Genomic DNA, 16,895 nt, shown 5'->3' with positions numbered 1-16,895 from the left:
AAGGTGCCAATTGAACAAATCATATGTGCATGGTTAGTGATGCTCCAACAAAAGGCCAAAAAGTGGGAAACACTACAAAACAAACTGTCTAATGAACATGATGCGTGTCACTCTGTTTCAATCTGTAATCAATATTTACAAGAAAATGTTCCTTTTATCCGACATGTACACTTAAAGAGTCGATGCATCTACATCATTACATACAAACCTCATGATGTTTGTGTGACAGTGCATGGAGTCGCCATCATACGTACATTTACAACATCTTTACATACACCATTTACAGAAGTACCTGAACTAGGAGCTCTTTCACAGCCCTTTGCACGTGGTACGGATCAACCACACAGCTACATTGGGAGTGACGACTGTGATTTGTTGGTGAGTGTTTCAAAAGTATAGAGACTACAGTACGGTCAAAACAATATGCCTAGTGACAAAGGAAAATACTCATGACTGGCTTCTGAAGAGGTTTCAAGGGTTAATTCATTGTTTTATGTCAGGTTTACCCACAGTGCTTCATGGTTTTATTAGTTGAGGTTTGACAGATCCATAAGCTGCCCTTTAATATAATGGAGGTACATGGACTGAAATGAAAATCTACAGGGATGCTAGCAGCTCCGTATGATACATGTTTGATACCATGCAAAAAAATGCACCAAATTTTGGGTAATTTCTTGTTTATATTTACCAAAAATCCGGAACAAATACCAGACTGCTTGAATTGCACAAATACCATCAAAATACTGCTAATGTTACTGTATAAATTTAGACAGTGTGCAGGAGTTTACCTGCCATTTTTGATGTATTTATTCCTCACTTATGCACCTGCCTTGTGAATCGTAAGATTTTAAAGCTTCTCCACTATTCCACACTTACATAAACTAAAGAGTGATTCCCTCAGAAATTAGTAGTTGACAACCGTACCAGATGCCAATACACAAATGCACACATATTTACATTATTTATGCTAACATGCCAATAACTAGTTGGTTTACCATATTCACCATTTTGGTGTCTGCATGCTCATATCTCAGATACACAAGTTTTTAAAAAATATTCACAGCAATCCATCCTTTATCCATTGTCTCTAAGCGGTCAAAGTTGTAAGACCTGTTACTCATGCAGCTAAATCCTTGTAGGTTTCTTTCCACATGCAGTCCTCTGAGCTTTAGATAATCAAACAAACACATAATAACTCACTGGCAGTAGGAACCACTACAATAAAACTTTAAAGCAGTCAGTTGCCTCTAACCTAGCTATAAATGTATTGAGCATAATTTTCCAAATACTTAGAATCTAAGGAAAGGTTGTCAAAATGTTTTTTCCATACTTTTACTATTATTTTAATGACAGGTGCATAGGAGAGGACTAAATCCAACAAAACTTCATGCAGGCTTCTACACAGCATCTAAATACTTTGGTAACTTTCCCGTACTGAAATGTTGCTAATGCAGTTTGTACAGTTTAGACAGTGTGCTGAATTTTTTTCTGCCCTTGTTGGCTATTAAAAACATAAGATTACCCAATTTCAAGGGAAACTATAGCTTAACATAGCAGGTATCAATAACATTAAATCTTTACATGTTTGATTTTAAGGTACATCATTCCTGGATTCAGACAATTCCAGCTGATAGCCATCCTAAAGACTAACATCACTTTAACATGCTCACAAAGTCAGTGCTAACTTGTTGGAATATAGCCAGCTTCGAGTTTACCAAGTTAAAAAATCTTAGTTTGGCATGCTAACATGCAACATTTAACAAAAAAAACAAAGTTAGACTGACACTAATTGGAATTTAACAATCATTTCAAGTATTTGGTCAATTAAGCATCAGGAAAAAAAATAATTTAAATGCTAGCAGTGCTTGAAGTAGAACAAAATATAAATATTTCATAAATCTCGTCCTTTGGGGGCTTTAACATTTTCAGGAGATTTCATAAAACTCAATCCAATCGTTTTTGAGTCTTTCTAGTCCAAATCAAAACTGATCACTAACAATCAGACCTGAGTAAGCAATTTATAAAATGACGCACAATAAGACTGGCATGATATCGGTATCAGCAGATGGATTTTTTTTTCCCTCCTGATATTTACTCATCTATAAAAATCGGCATATACTACCTGAAAATATTGGCCGTACAAACAAAGAAGTGGAGTTTTAGACTGAACTAAGTTACCTACAACTGTCTTTTTTTCATGGTCATTCCTTAAACTTCAAAGTGTGTCTTAAGGACCGAAATTTTTAAAATTCATTCATCCCCAAACTTTAAGTTGTGTGTTTTAAGGGCTGAAGTTTTAGGTCTAATCAACAACAATTACCTGTATCGGCTAAAATGTTTAGTAAATAAAGGCATATTGGATATCTGCAAAAATCTGATGGCCTGCATCCCTAATCTTTTTAGCTGCTAGCATGACTGCTACCATGGCTAACAAAAAGGACATTTACCCCATCTGTACTGGAGTACACAGAAATCTTAAAACCTCCACAAATAAAACCAAAATTCTCAGCATGGGTGAATACAAAAGGATTAAGTGCCAAATATTTTTTCCATATCGATGAACTGACCCTTTGAACTTTATTTCACTCTGGGGGAATATTTCCAGTTTTTGTGTTTGGAGAGGTTCGGTTAGTCGTCAGCCTATAACATTATTAGCCTCTGGTTCGACTCTATCACCAGCATTCAGGATTCTTCCCAGCTGTTAGATCAATAACAGTAAACAGGTGAAAGTACCTCTAATACCAGACAAAGAAAACAGCAATTATTACCCGTGTCTCTGTTGGTTTGGAAGTTTTTTATTTATTTTCTACGTTTGAAACATCAAATCTCACTGCAGCTTCCTGGAGCTGCATGTTAAACAGGATGACTTCCCAAACTCTCTGAACACAAAAACTGTTAGTTTTTTTTTTGGTTTGTTTGTTTGTTTTTTTAACCAAAGTGAAATACTATCAGAAACCATACTGTAAGAAGAAAACACCTATTGCATAGTACATGAAAAACAGGCAGGTGTAAATCATGAAAATAATCCTGTCTTTGAAAACATCGGGGAAATGATGGGACAAAGTGTTTTAGCTGCAGTGATGAGCTGTTACTGTGGATTTGTGAATTATTTCAGCCGTGCAATCAGAGCCTTAACTCTTTGGTTGTGATTGGACAAAATCACCACAGCACAAGTCTTGGCTGCTTTGTATAGAAATCTGGTCATTTCGTTAACTTTTAGAGTAAAAATCCATCTGAATTTACAGAGTTATAAAAGTAAATCTATGCTACAGTGTTTCTAAGGTCTTTGTTTATTGTTAGGGGTGTTTTCTTAGATCTTCTGGGATGAGTGTACATAAAATGCTCCTAAATAGACTCAATTTTGTTTCCTGGGAAAAAAACAAAACAAAAAAACCCCCAAAAAACTATAATTGACTACCTAAGGCTGAATTTACACTTTTTAATTTCAGTGTAGCATAAAGTGCCGTATAAAAGTGGCACGACATGCTGAAGTTTTGTGGCACAGTTGAATTAAAAAGAAAAAAAAGGCAATTACTTCCAGTACTGGCAGGAGATGGTTTGGATTGTGCTTATGAATGAAGAAAATAAAAGAAATTAGGAGTTGATATAGTTGATTGCATCTCTTCTCCCATTTACTGTATAAGCGCACTGTAAACTTTTCAAGTGTGATTCCTGTGATGAACTGAGCCCCTTCTCTAAGTGGTCCTCATGCATCCTGCAGTAGTGTCACACTCCTGCCAGCTCCACATCTCCTCCTCATCGTCGTCGTCTTCTTCTTCCTCCCGTCTTTGGCAGTAGTGGTTTCTTGGAATTGACTACAATGCAGCTGTGCAATACCATATGTTTCTGTCCTTTGTTTCTGGCTCTGCTTGACTTAACTGATGCTGAGCTGCGCAAATCCAATGAGCTTAACGTCATCAGGAATTTCAGACTCCTCCACGCCAGACGCCTGTAAAGATACCACATATCATCTGAAACTGGCCGCTTTTACATAAATCAAAACAAGAAGTGACAACACAAAAGAAATTCAACATATTATTAAAAAGTGGAAAAAATCTCATGCATTTTTCCATCTGTGTACTTACCAATTTAAAAGTCACATTTTTATTATTGTGAGGATCGTCAACAATCTTTTGCAAATTGGCAGCAACTGGACAAGAAGACAGAATGAAGAAACTGCTTATTGATCATGGATGCAAACAGTTCTGTGTGATTAAAAGCAGTTTCATTGTCAAGTCTAAATAATCCCAATTAATTAAAATTAGAATCACGCTTTCACTCAGCATTTATTTCACCTATCCTGACTGTAACTGTGAAGCTTTCAAAACATTTTCATGAAGTGAGATGAAACTAAGGCTAGCCTTCAGTTTCCAACGGATAAACTTTGGACAGTAAAACCATTTTGTGACACAGTGATGAGGTGTTTTGTTAGCAGAGCCTCACAAGTGGCAGAAAGTTAACTAGTAGTCAGTTCACATTTCAAAGCTATGCACCATGGAATGCCTTCTTTTATTATTTTCTTAGTTGGGCTGTCACTGTAATGGATTCATCACTGTTAATTAAGGTTCATAATTAGTGAATCAATTTTTCTTAAATCACAAGCTTAATTGTCCCTTTGAGCACACTTTAACAACATCTCCCTGCAGCCACAGGGATGTAAAATAAACTCACCACTGCTCCTTAATGTCTAATTTTTCTTAAAAACATTTTCAGACAGCTCAGTGCACACACAAGTCACCTACATCAAATATTTACCTTTTTACTGTTCCCTTATTTCCTTTTCAATCCATAACATGTTCATTTTCTGTGGTTCATTGCATGTCAGTTATCTTCAATCTACTCACAGGTCTGCATGTTCATTAAAATAAAAGCAGCTCTATATCCATACAGGAAGTTAAGTACCCTTAGTTTTAGACAGTACTGAATCTTGGAATGTTTTGGAAGGACAAGATTTTTAAAAAAAATATCACAAGGTAATTAGACAAACGTTCTGTCTGGCACATGTCATTAAAGGCAAATCAGAGGGACAAGACAAAAAGGAGGTAGTCGGCATGCGCAGCAGCTCTGGTGCTAACCTCAGCTATACAGGCTAGTGCTGCCGTTGTGAACAGCTGAGCTTAGTGTGGCTAAAATTCATGCAGAAGCTCAAAAATATTTTCTCTGATAAGAGAAGCTCTCAGTGTGACTCTGCCTTCGTCTAAATCAAGAAATGAGGCTGAGGTCTGATCAAAATGCCGCTTTTCCAGCTAATACAAAGGGCAGTAAAAAGCTATTATTAAACAGTGCATCATGGCAATGAGTCCGTTTTTTCTTATGTGAAGTGTAATCTCACCAGAAGACAGAGATCATTATGTGCACAGTTGCGCTCAAGAACTTCACCCCTAGCCATAGAGACTGGCAGGTTCAATGCTATTCCAGAGGGGGACAGAGTGTGTTTGCTGTGTTCAATTCAACCGTTTCAGTTATCTCTAGCGGGTAACTTATCCAATGAACTGCTAATTCCAATCATACAATGTTATATCCGTTACTTACCGATGACTAAGTCCCTCCCGTCAACCAGACCGGCTGAGACCAGCTCCTGAGAAACCCCATCAGCAGAATCTGAGGATGAAGGCAGACTTAGACCAAAGGTAGGAATCATTTTAACACTATGAGGATAAAGGCTTATAGATGAGAGATACCTCTGCCAGACATGAACTCAAATCGGATATCATTGAGCTCCTTCTTGGGATTCCTCAGTCTCAGAACAAGGCTGATGGGAATACTGGCGTTGGCTGCAGCCGGATCCTGAAACAGCACAGCAGTGAAGTTACTGTACAGAGCTCCTCTTAAACTCAGTATAATCTACTCTTCAGTTTAAAATGGACAACAGGGAGGCTAAAATGTTGGACTCATCCCTATTGGAAAGATGATTTTAGAGAATGGACACACAAATTGATTTAGGTTTTGTAAAGGGACACTATTATGGTAGCTTTGTGGTAAAGGATTGAAATGTGACTTGACATGACTTTCAAGTATTTTGTAAGTGGAGGCCAACATGCTGGTCACTTGACTTAAAGCTCCATACTCATTCATCTCTACTTCACTTAATCACTTAAACTTTCTGAAGATGGGCAGGAATTTCCAGTTAATTTTGTTTCTCAAAGAACTGGCCCTAAACTAAACATGTAAGGAACTTATTTGCTTCTTCCTGATCTTAAACACCCCCTTCCAGATAGTTTCCTTCTTTTTACCTGAGCAGTGGGTGCATGTGAAGGGCTCCCTGTCTGAGCAGGAGCCTGTGGTACGGCCTCCTCTCCTGTTTGGCCAGCGCTGGCAGGGCTCTCATGTGCCATACCAGGCGGCTGCAGACTTCCTGAGGCGCTGTCAGCTGCTGGGAAAAGCTACGAGATACCAATTTGTGAAACAATCAGCGGGTGTTTTCAGTTTCACATGAAATGAAAAAAAAAAAAAAAAAGAGGACAGACACAGGACAAGTCATGCAGATCATTCTTTATAGGCATTAAGATAAATCAAGATTTCCAGGTCATGTCCACTTCAGATGAACTCACCTCCATATTCTGGGACCCGTCCTTCACTCTGGGGGACTGCAGGATGGACATGACAGATTGTCAGGATTAAAAACATGCAATTCTCCTTTTATCCCCCCAACATATGGACTGATGGAGCATTGTAGGATTGGAGGAATTTGACACAAAGTGACTTTAAACACAGGACTGAATCACAGTTGAGACAAGACAGTAAAATCCCACACCAAGACCCATGTACAACTTTTTGTCAAACTGAGGCCCCCCACATCCCTGAACAGACTGTCAGAATCATGATGCATGCTGACACACATTTTCTGAGCAGCAGCTCCCTCTGCTGGCCAAAATGCTGCAGTAATGCAGGGAGGGCTGTCTGATAAAGGCCTTGTAAAGTTAACTGCATGCAGGCATGCAGAGTCTCACCCGCAGAGCTGCCACAGCAGCTTTACCCTCCTCACTCTCCTCGTCCAACTCATCGTCGCTCCACTCCCAACCGCCGTCCTCCGTCTTGTGGAGACGCCCGCTTGAGCCAGGCACACGGCGCACCTACACAATATTTAAATATAAATATGGTGGGATATATATCACACTTTATAAGACGGGACTGCAGTGAATAACTTATCCCACTTTTTACTTATTTATAACTATCTATCACACTTAAATTGTTCTTTATTTTTAAGTTACATTTCCAGTTAAAGTTCTGGCAACAAAAAAAACTTTAGTTACTTTTTTATTTCTTATAGTAAAGCAAAATCCTGCACTTGTGCAAAGGTGTATTCATTCACTTTTTGGGCTACAAAGCTCTAGGGTCATGCATGGCAATAAAACATCTATTTTTCCATTTTAAATGTATAAAGAATGACTGTCGTACCTTTTTGGATCGCTCTGTCATTGTTGGACCTTTGGTTAGGAGTCTCTCCTGCAAATACTCGTTGTTCTGTAACAAAGGGACAAACATTTATCAATGAGCTATAAAGGATGTCTTTAAGACACAAGACATACATCAGTTTATTTCATCATGTGGTAATGTTAGGCTTACTTTGGCTTTCGTGAAGAATTTATGCTTCAGCAGCTCAGCAGCAGTCGGCCTTAATAGGAAAGACACACAAAGATCCTCATTATGTTCACTGTACAAGCAGGAATCTCTTTGAAAACAAAATAAACTTAAGCCTGACATCAGGGATTAAACCTTGGGAATAAACGGACCTTTTTTCTGGATCTTTCTGTAAACACAAGGAGAGCATCTTCCTGAACGACTTGCCGTACTTCTTCACCATCTCCTTGTCTGTGATGCCAGTCTCCAGGCAAGGTGGGTCATTCTGCAAGGTCAGCATCAGCACCTAAACACACAAAGATCAGCTTCAGCCAGTAAACTCATTACAAGCAAAGAAGTTATTTTAAAAAGGAAAAAAATCTTCATCATAGTCACTCTGCACAGAAACTAAGCAATAAATCAAAACTTACTTTTCTTTATATATCCTTCTGGTTCACCCAAAAATGCACTAAAACTACACTAATTTGAGGTTAAACAACAGTAGCACACATGCATTCACCTTCATAGGTGGGTACTTGTGATATGGTGCAGCTCCAGTGGCCAATTCAATCGCTGTTATCCCAAAACTCCAGATGTCAGCTTTGAAGTCGTAGCCACGAACCTGTGGATTAAAAACAGAGAAACAAAGAGCTTAAGTATTCAGATAGGTCTAAATAGGGACCACAGAGGAAGAGAAAGATTTAATTGACAAATCAGGCCCCTCACCTGTTCCATGACCTCAGGAGCCATCCAGCATGGCGTTCCAACAAACGTCTTTCGAACCTTGGTCCTTGTCATGTCCCCTCCAGCTGCTAGAAAGGCACTCACACCAAAGTCTGCAGTGGGTGAGAGAGAATTCAGAGACAAACTTAGGCCTCCTATACATGCAGACGAAAACAACATATTTCCATTTCATTTTGAAAACATTTTCCGTAAACACCCAATCAGGAAATGTCCATGTAAGCACTGAACCACTGAAAATGCTGTAGTATATACGCCAAGCCAATAAGTGGTGCTGTAACGCTGCCACAGAAATGCACCAAAAAGAGAGAAGAAGATTATGGAGCAGGCATATCCCTGTAATCCGCCATTGTTGTTTTGGCTTGACCTGGGCGTGTGGCTTTAGTGGGCTATGCAATGTACGACGTAATCATTTCAAGAAAGATGCAGACATGGAGACGAAACAGTAAGCATTTACAGATTTGTTCACTCTGGGACCCGGTTTAAAAAAGCAGCATTTGTGGCCTCCCAAAATTTTTGTGTGAATAAAATGCCGCAATGACTAAAAACCTTTGCGTATACTCCTGATTCCATCTCCGTGTGGATGGGGCCTTAAATACTTTGAAAGTCTCTGAAAATTTTTGTAATCCTGTGATTTGTTAAGATAAATAAATACCAATCTTTACACAGAGATGCACTGACTGCAAACATCACCTTATGTGCAGAGAAAAAAAAACTTTACCAGCAATTTGCACTGAGCCATCTTCTCCAAGAAGGATATTTCCAGCTTTTAGATCCCTGTGAAGAAAGAGCAGAAGCATCAAAACATGGTAAACACTGATGACTTCATTAATGGTTAATGCACCAAACAAAGTAGCTGGGCTGTGCCTATTGACCAAACATTCATCACTCCTGCACACAAACAAGTTAAAGCTGCACCTTAGATCTGACTCATTTTAATTCACCTGATTTCTGTTTGCATTTGGAAAGCAAACACTGCATAGAGAACAGGTGAATAAACAAGAGCTAACCATCTCTCTCTCTTTTCAAAATTGTCAGATTAATTTGCTGTATATGGCTAATGTTAGCAGCTAGCATCACCAGCCTTTTGTCCTCCTTGCAGGTTAACGTCCACAATCCAGAGCTGAATGTGATTTCACATTACTCCCATTGACACTTTTAGCATGAAGGTTCAATGAGTCCGCTGTTCAGCAACAGCTCTGTGGATAAGGTAGTCCTTTCTGGTCACCTGTGCACCTGAGGTATTACAGTGGATGACTCGCTGTTTTTCATGTTGTTACTAATAGCGTAGGGGTTTCCTCTCGCAACTGGGGGTCACATGGGCCAGGCTCCCACCGTAAAAAGAATGAATGAACACAGCCTGCTGACTGCCATCTACTTTGCCATTTAACCTGTCTGCCTACATCTTGTAGAAAATCCATGTAAAGCTTTTTACTTCTCCCAAGCTGTTTAATATCGACCAGTCACTTGAATCATAGTCATATTTGACCATCGAGTGGTACCGAACACTGAGAAATTCTGGTACCATACCATCCATCCAGAATAAAAAGCATGCAACACTATGGCAAAACTGCCCCATGTAACATAATGACAAGTAACTCTGGTGCTGACTAATTGGCATCGATTAATTGCCTACTAATCATGCAAAAAATACTCTTACTTTGCACTCTGCACTTTAAATGCCAGTACCTCAAATGACATTTTTTGCTGAAACCCCTTACAAATTAAACCATGACACTGCAGTAGGAAATATAATAAATTATCATTTAGAAATACTGGGATAATACATATCAATCTCAAACAGGAACACTTGTCGTACAACAAGTTACAGCAGATAGAAAGAGGCCTTTCTGCTCAGCTGTGGTTCACAATGTTCCTGGGAGGGACTTTTATGTAAAACAAACCTCCTCAATTATGCATTTTCAGTGTATTAAATATTGAAGGAGCGGGGTCTAGTTGGAGCCACATGCTCGTATGCAGAGATGAAAGGCTCACAGTGAGCTGAGACAGGAGTGAATGATGGGATATTGAGGTTACAAGCACTCATGGTACATACACACAGCATATACAGATAACGTGGTGTGCCAAGCAGTCTGGCCTTTTCTTGAACTCACCTATGAATCTGCCCGTTTTTGTGAAGGTACTCCAACCCCTCCAACACCTCTTTGAGCATGGTGGCAATGCTGGCCTCATCCAGCACGCCAGTCTTGTGCTCGCCACGGGAGATGATATGTTTGATAATGTCCAAAACTGAGCCTGAAAAAGACGAAGAAGGTTGTCACAAGACATGCTGAAAGCACAGGGAAAGATTCTCCAGTTTGCCAGGTAGTATTAGACACTGTAAATATCAGTTTGTTGTTGGGATGGGCATTATATTCAAACATTTAAAGACAGACTTGATTCAGTGTATAGTGGAGGCATGTTGGTAGCTTTTCAAAAAAAAAAAGGCATTATGTACATAAAAAGGGAGTTTCTCCAAAGAAATGCTAAAGTGGGCTTTAGCACAAACCAAAAATGCTTCTGTACTGTATTTATCTTTACCTGCAACATTTTGAACCATGTGAAAACAGAAAGCTTCATAAACAGTAGAAGTTTGGGGAATAGCTTTATTAAATAGATGCATTTTAGCTTGTGGCCTTCATCTGGTTCCTCAAGAAACAGATTTCAAACATACTCTACCGATGTGGATGTAAACATTTGCTACAACAAGGTTAATATGGCTCTATATTTATCATTTTCCTGTCTAGTTTGACTGATAACCGCTCATGGTGTGTGACGCGCAGCATCTCTGAGATGCAGCCCTAACACTGGCTGCCAGTCTGAAACAGCGGTTACTGTATAGGAACAGCAAGGAGCGCTACAGCTAAGTGACGTCACAGCACCTGTCCAGACCAAAACATGGCAGCCTCCTGATGAGTTTATAAACTCAAATTACTCAAAATGCAGATATCTAGTGATTTTTTCATTCAATATACATAGAGATACAGATATCTATCCAACAAGAAGAACTTGTCTGATCATGCAGGGTTCCTTTTAATTCTAAGTTTTATGCTTTTGTTCTTGTTAGTTATCTAGAGTTAATACTGAGACCTTTCAAGCGTCTTCACATGATCATATCAGCACTAATAAGTGTAAAATATAGTTTTTTCCCCAACTAAAACCCTATTTAAAAGAGTTGGCTAATCTATTCACATTTTATCCCACATTAATATAAACCTAAATTTTTTAAAAGAACCAGTAGATTTCTTTGAGAGGCAAGAGTTCTTCAATCAAATCGCAATGTCAAGTAATTATTGAGGATTTCATATGTATGTTCTCATTGTTTTGGGGGGGTTCCTGACATAAATTTTAGCCCTCTTCATCAGCCTGTGTTTACTTTTTGTTTTGCTCAACTCCTGCACAACTGATGTTTGAAACTTCCCCTTCACTTAATTAATATGATAAAGCATGTGGGAGGAAGGCCACTGAATGACAAAGCATTTTAGAAAACCGTAGAGAGATTAAAACCTATTCACTCTCATGAATCTACAGCTATTGAGTTTTAAAAAGAAAGCAGATGCAACCAACAAAGTACAGCCAATTAAAAGTTAAATAAAAGCCTAATGAAGTCTATTTCTTTAAATATTTCAGCACTTACCTCCACCAAGCAGCTTCATCACCAGCCACAGCTCATCCTTCACCACAAAGGAGGTATAGTAAGACACAATGTTCGGATGGTGGCACTGGCTCATGGCCTGAATCTCTTTCTGCACAGAGAGGAGAAAAGGAAATACAAGGTCACACAAGATGCCGAAATAGTGTGGTGCAAAGCAAAGAACTAACTAAATATTTATGACACACTTTTAGAGACAGGCTGAAGCTTAGTCATAGTGGAGCTTGAGTAGAGTTTGACCTTTTGATGTGGAGTAAATCTAATAAGATCATACTCCAGGTTTGAATGAGACAAGCTATCCCTGCTCTTACTCTTTCTTCACAGACAACCCGTCCTGTTAAATGACACAAACCTAAACCAGGAGCACCCAGCACCTCTTTTACCTGAGCTGCATCTCAGACACAAGACAAGACAATTTTAACTAACATTACAAACAAAGGTGAGTTAAGGCACTTGACGTGTTAAATAAGACTGGGTAGGTGGATGTACTAAAGGAGAGGTAATGTAATAAAATATTTCCCAGAGATAAATAAAATGCTGTGTTGATGATATCTGACAGGCCTTGGAAAGCAACAGTCGTGATCAGATGACGAGGCTGATGCAGAGTCATCTTTCTGACTATCTAACTCAGGTTTCATTCCGTGTTAAAGAAAGTGGAAAACTGCACCAAAAGCACACTGAATGACATATGAGATGAAAGAGATAGATATGTTTTTTATGTTAACAAGAGTCTCATTGTGATAGATAAACTTGGTTGGGTTTGTTTTGTTTAACTTGGTAAGAAAAAAAAGACATTTCCTGCTTATTATTCTGAGTACACATTTAAAGGATTACAGAATTAGACATTCTCCCCTTTAACTAAAACTCATTCCACTCTGTTGTTTAGAATGAAATCTATCTTCAGCCTGGGATATAACTCCTTATTAGTGTATGCGTTCCCCTCACAGACAGTTGCATCTGATTGTGACTAATAGGGCAGTTTATCTCTACCATTATCTCCTGACTAACTTGCCTATTTTTCAATGACGTTACTTGTTGTAAGTTTAAACAGTTACCTCACTCAATAATCTTGCAGCCTTTGCAGCCTTTGCATATTTGTTTTGACTGAAGTGCAATCAGCCTAAGTTATATTTCACAGCCATTGGCATTTGGTGGTAGGAGAATGGCTCTTTCTTTCAGAAGCAATGATCGACTCTACTCTAAAATAGCACCACATTGTTAGGCAGAGTGTGCTTCATCAGCCGAGTGCACTGATACAAAAGCACAATAAAAAGATATTATACTGGCTTATTGTGTCATGTTGTTTTAAGCAGGAAGTAATAGTGCAGGGACATGAAAGAAGGGTTGCGCGGATGCAAAAATTTAACATTGGCATTGCCCAATATTATCCCTTATTATCCCTTTTAATAAACATCAGCCATCTGTAAATAGAGTGGGCATGAACAGATGTTGGTGGCAAGCATTTATCTGTGATGCAGCATCAATTAAATGCTGACATTTAGCACACCTAACTGCTGATTTAGAGAAGAGATTCATTACTGGGCAGAAGATGTGACCTGTGGAACAAACTCTGATCTGTTTTCAGGATCAGACATGAGATAAAGAGCTGGCATTGTGAGAGTGTTGCATCAAAAGAGGAAATTAACATCCATTTTAGTAACATTGGTAACAGCATCAGCTGTGTTTTTTACAACTGGTGCATCTGCACTTAAACTCTGCAAGTCTACTCCACAGACAGGCCCAGCAAAGTTCTCGGGTAGCATTTAACCTACTCCATATTCATCTTTTTCATATTCAGTTTTTTGCAGATGAAAGAAATAATCTGAAAACTAACATCAACCAGAGGTTATAACTTTGATACAATCTGATTTTTAAAACAAACTACAAGTCTTTGACACCAATATTGTTTTTATGTTTGTATGTTTTTATGTTTGTCCCAGGCAAACTCCTGCACACTGTCTAAATATGTTGGCCTCTCTGCACAATTTGGACAATGCTCTATTTTTACTTAGGTTAAAATTTAAAAAAACAAGGTGCTGTAGTTTATCTAAAGCTCCTATAGGTTTCAATTCTTGTATCATTAAAAAAGCTGAGAATGTATTGTTTTGAAACATGTAGAATCAAAAAGTACCTAAGCAAGGGACATTTTAACCAGCCTTACAACAGATCATAAGATTTATTATCATGTAGCCACTATTGCATGTTGAACCCATTGTTGATATGACAAGAGACCGGCAGATACCAGCTGATAATATGACACTTACTTCTGAACTACGTAACAAAGTGATGTAATGTGTAGGTAACTGACTTCACCCTCATGGCATGAGTTTTGCAGTTGACTCATTTTAGAATTAAAGATAAAGTAGGAAAAATGTTGTTTTAGCACTCAACAGGAAAATACCTGCACGGGAGCACATTGTGTACTCACATTTCATTTGTCTTCATGGCCTGTCTTATTAACTTTCATCCAGCCGGCACACTCAGAACTGGTTGTGGTATCACACTTCTAAGCTGTCCTAATCTGACACCACAAACCTACATCACTTTCCCCAAACAGACATACACATGAATAACATTTGGACAGAGGTTATCCAAATGTTCTAGGCTTTTGTTTCAATGCTATGTGTTTTATTATGACATAATTATTTACTTTAGTGATCGACAGCCCCAAAAAGCACATGAGCTCTAAGAAAAGCATCTATTTCATTAGATATGTAGGTACACAGGAAAGTTTGCTAGCAAGCTTCTGCACACTGTCTCTATTGCATAAAAACATTAGGCAGCCTTTCTGCACTGAAATGTTGCCAAAGTTTGTGCATTTTCTTACTGTTCATAGAAGTTTGCCTATATCAAAAATCAAAATACAAGAAAACACTTTATCTGGATGCCTGAAACTTCTTGTCCTGGTATCCAAACTGGAATGGATAGAAGGGGTGTAACGGTATTTGTATTTGTGACAGTTCAGGGGTCACAGTTCAGTACACACAGTGGCACGACAAACACAACCAAACCATTAAAAAGAAGATAATAAATGTGACAAGTAATTACCTGCTGGTAAAGGTGGCAGTAATGTCCCTAAGTGTTTGCTAACTGCTACTGAACGACAATCAAAAAAGAGGAAAAAGCTGGCAAAACAAAACACAAGAAGAAGAAGAAAAGCTGGCTCCTGCTGCAAGAGAAGCAGAGAAGCGAGACTCTCTTCCCCTTCATCTCCATGCCGTTTTTAAAAATCCTCCAGATGTGAAAGCAGAGAGGGTCGATGAAAATAAACTTTAAAGTCTATGCACAGACATTTAGCAGTAGATAACACTTAGACTCCTTTGCGTTGTCCTATCCTGTCTTTACAGAAGCAAGTCAGTGGTCCTTCACTGACATATACTGGGCAGGATTTAGCACGAGTAACCACTGCACTGGCTGTTTACCATCAGCACAGAGTCGCAGCACACTCTATAAATCATAATTAGGATACATAGCTCTAAAATGCTTGTATTCTTATTGGAATTTTACATTGTATTCATGTTTTTTCTTTCAAATCATGAGATATTAGGTTGTTGTTTTCTGCTTTGCTTTTAAGTTAGCGTTGTTTATGTTTTCCTCTTTTTTCCATGTTTAATACATCACAAGCGGAACCAAGTATTACAGGTAATTCTTAATAACACTAGATGGAACAAAATATAGCTGTCTTAATGTTAGTTTAAATAATAATAATAATAATACAAATACTAAAGAGAGAGGGAAATCTCCTTCTTGGATGAACCAAACCCATACCAAACCGTGACACCAAAACTGAGGTACAAACTGAACTGGGACCTCAGCAAACCATTACATCCCTCACTGACAGTATCAGATTTGAACAAGAATCATGCTTAAGAAAGGAATTCTTGCATCATAAAAACCCCTGACTCAGACTATTCCTAGCAAACTAATACACACAAGAACATCTGGACTTGCAGATACTGGTCTCATACATCCTTGAAGTTTCTTACCAGGAGCTCATCCATGCTAGTTTGACATTTCTCCAGGTTGATGCGTTTGATGGCCACCTTCTCCTTCCTGGGCTTGCAGTATGCTGCCTGGACAACTGCAGTAGCTCCACTCCCTGAAGATAACAACATTAAAATGAATCCATCACACAAAAGGAACAGAGAAGCACTTTAAGTTTAATGAGACAGCAGTAAGAATATGAAAGCTAAACTACATTATCTGTTCGCAGTGTAACACAGTGTCTTATCTTCATGTTGAACCTAAGTGGAAAGAAGTTACCTGTGACCAACAAGGGTCATTCATTGTATTTAACATACAACATTAAGGAGTATCTATGCTGTACAAACATGTTTGCAAAAACCACATAATTCCAGCGCTTTGCTGGAAGTCGTGTAGAAGGGAGTAAAGTAAGAATGGCTCTCTATAATCCGTGTCATACCTTCTGTAGAGGAGCACCACCCTCTTCAACAACTGCCGAGTCTACACGCATTGTAGGCTAACGTCCGCTAGCTAGCAGTTTAGCTTCATGCTAACCTGCTAAGAAGCGCTCTTACTTTAGCTCGCCAACAAGCAGACACCGTTAATTAATGTGGTTTAAACCGAGTGAAACTCAACAGAGCCATTAACGTCCCTGTCATGTAGCCACGGGTTGTAACTGGCCTTCTGCTAAGCTACAGACATGCAATGCTAGTTAGCTAGTAGTACCGCTGTAAAAACAGGGGGAGTCTAGGATGCTAACGCTAGCAAGCTAAGCTACTCACCTATCACCTCATTGAGTTCGTAGTCATCCCTGTCGATTGACCAGGATTGAGAGGACTGGTCGTCAGCCATGTTTTCGCTGTTAGGGAGCTGTGAAACAATGCTTCTAAATAATAACAGATGTTCTGTCTGGAATAATATCTATGTGGTTACTCCATTCGGCACCGCTGATGCAGGCTGCTGCTTTTCCGCTGGCAAC

The 16,895-nt window shown here is 38.9% G+C and overlaps 1 protein-coding gene across 1 annotated transcript; it reads right to left on the bottom strand.

The window, feature by feature from the left end:
* Positions 1-3,083: 3,083 nt before the first annotated feature.
* LOC121520038 (serine/threonine-protein kinase OSR1-like) lies at positions 3,084-16,895 on the bottom strand. The gene is made up of 17 exons (XM_041803258.1): positions 16,699-16,895; positions 15,940-16,052; positions 11,939-12,047; positions 10,416-10,557; positions 9,023-9,078; positions 8,287-8,396; positions 8,081-8,182; positions 7,734-7,867; positions 7,567-7,615; positions 7,399-7,464; positions 6,951-7,073; positions 6,552-6,587; positions 6,234-6,383; positions 5,682-5,787; positions 5,533-5,601; positions 4,086-4,150; positions 3,084-3,949 (listed from the first exon to the last, which is right to left on the bottom strand). The coding sequence occupies exons 1-17, from the start codon at positions 16,766-16,768 to the stop codon at positions 3,875-3,877; spliced, it is 1,575 nt and encodes a 524-aa protein (XP_041659192.1). The 5' UTR covers positions 16,769-16,895; the 3' UTR covers positions 3,084-3,874.

This window comes from Cheilinus undulatus, linkage group 13 (assembly GCF_018320785.1).
Source record: "Cheilinus undulatus linkage group 13, ASM1832078v1, whole genome shotgun sequence".
In the NCBI taxonomy this organism is placed as follows: Eukaryota; Metazoa; Chordata; class Actinopteri; order Labriformes; family Labridae; genus Cheilinus; species Cheilinus undulatus.
This window is presented reverse-complemented; position numbering and strand designations above follow the sequence as displayed.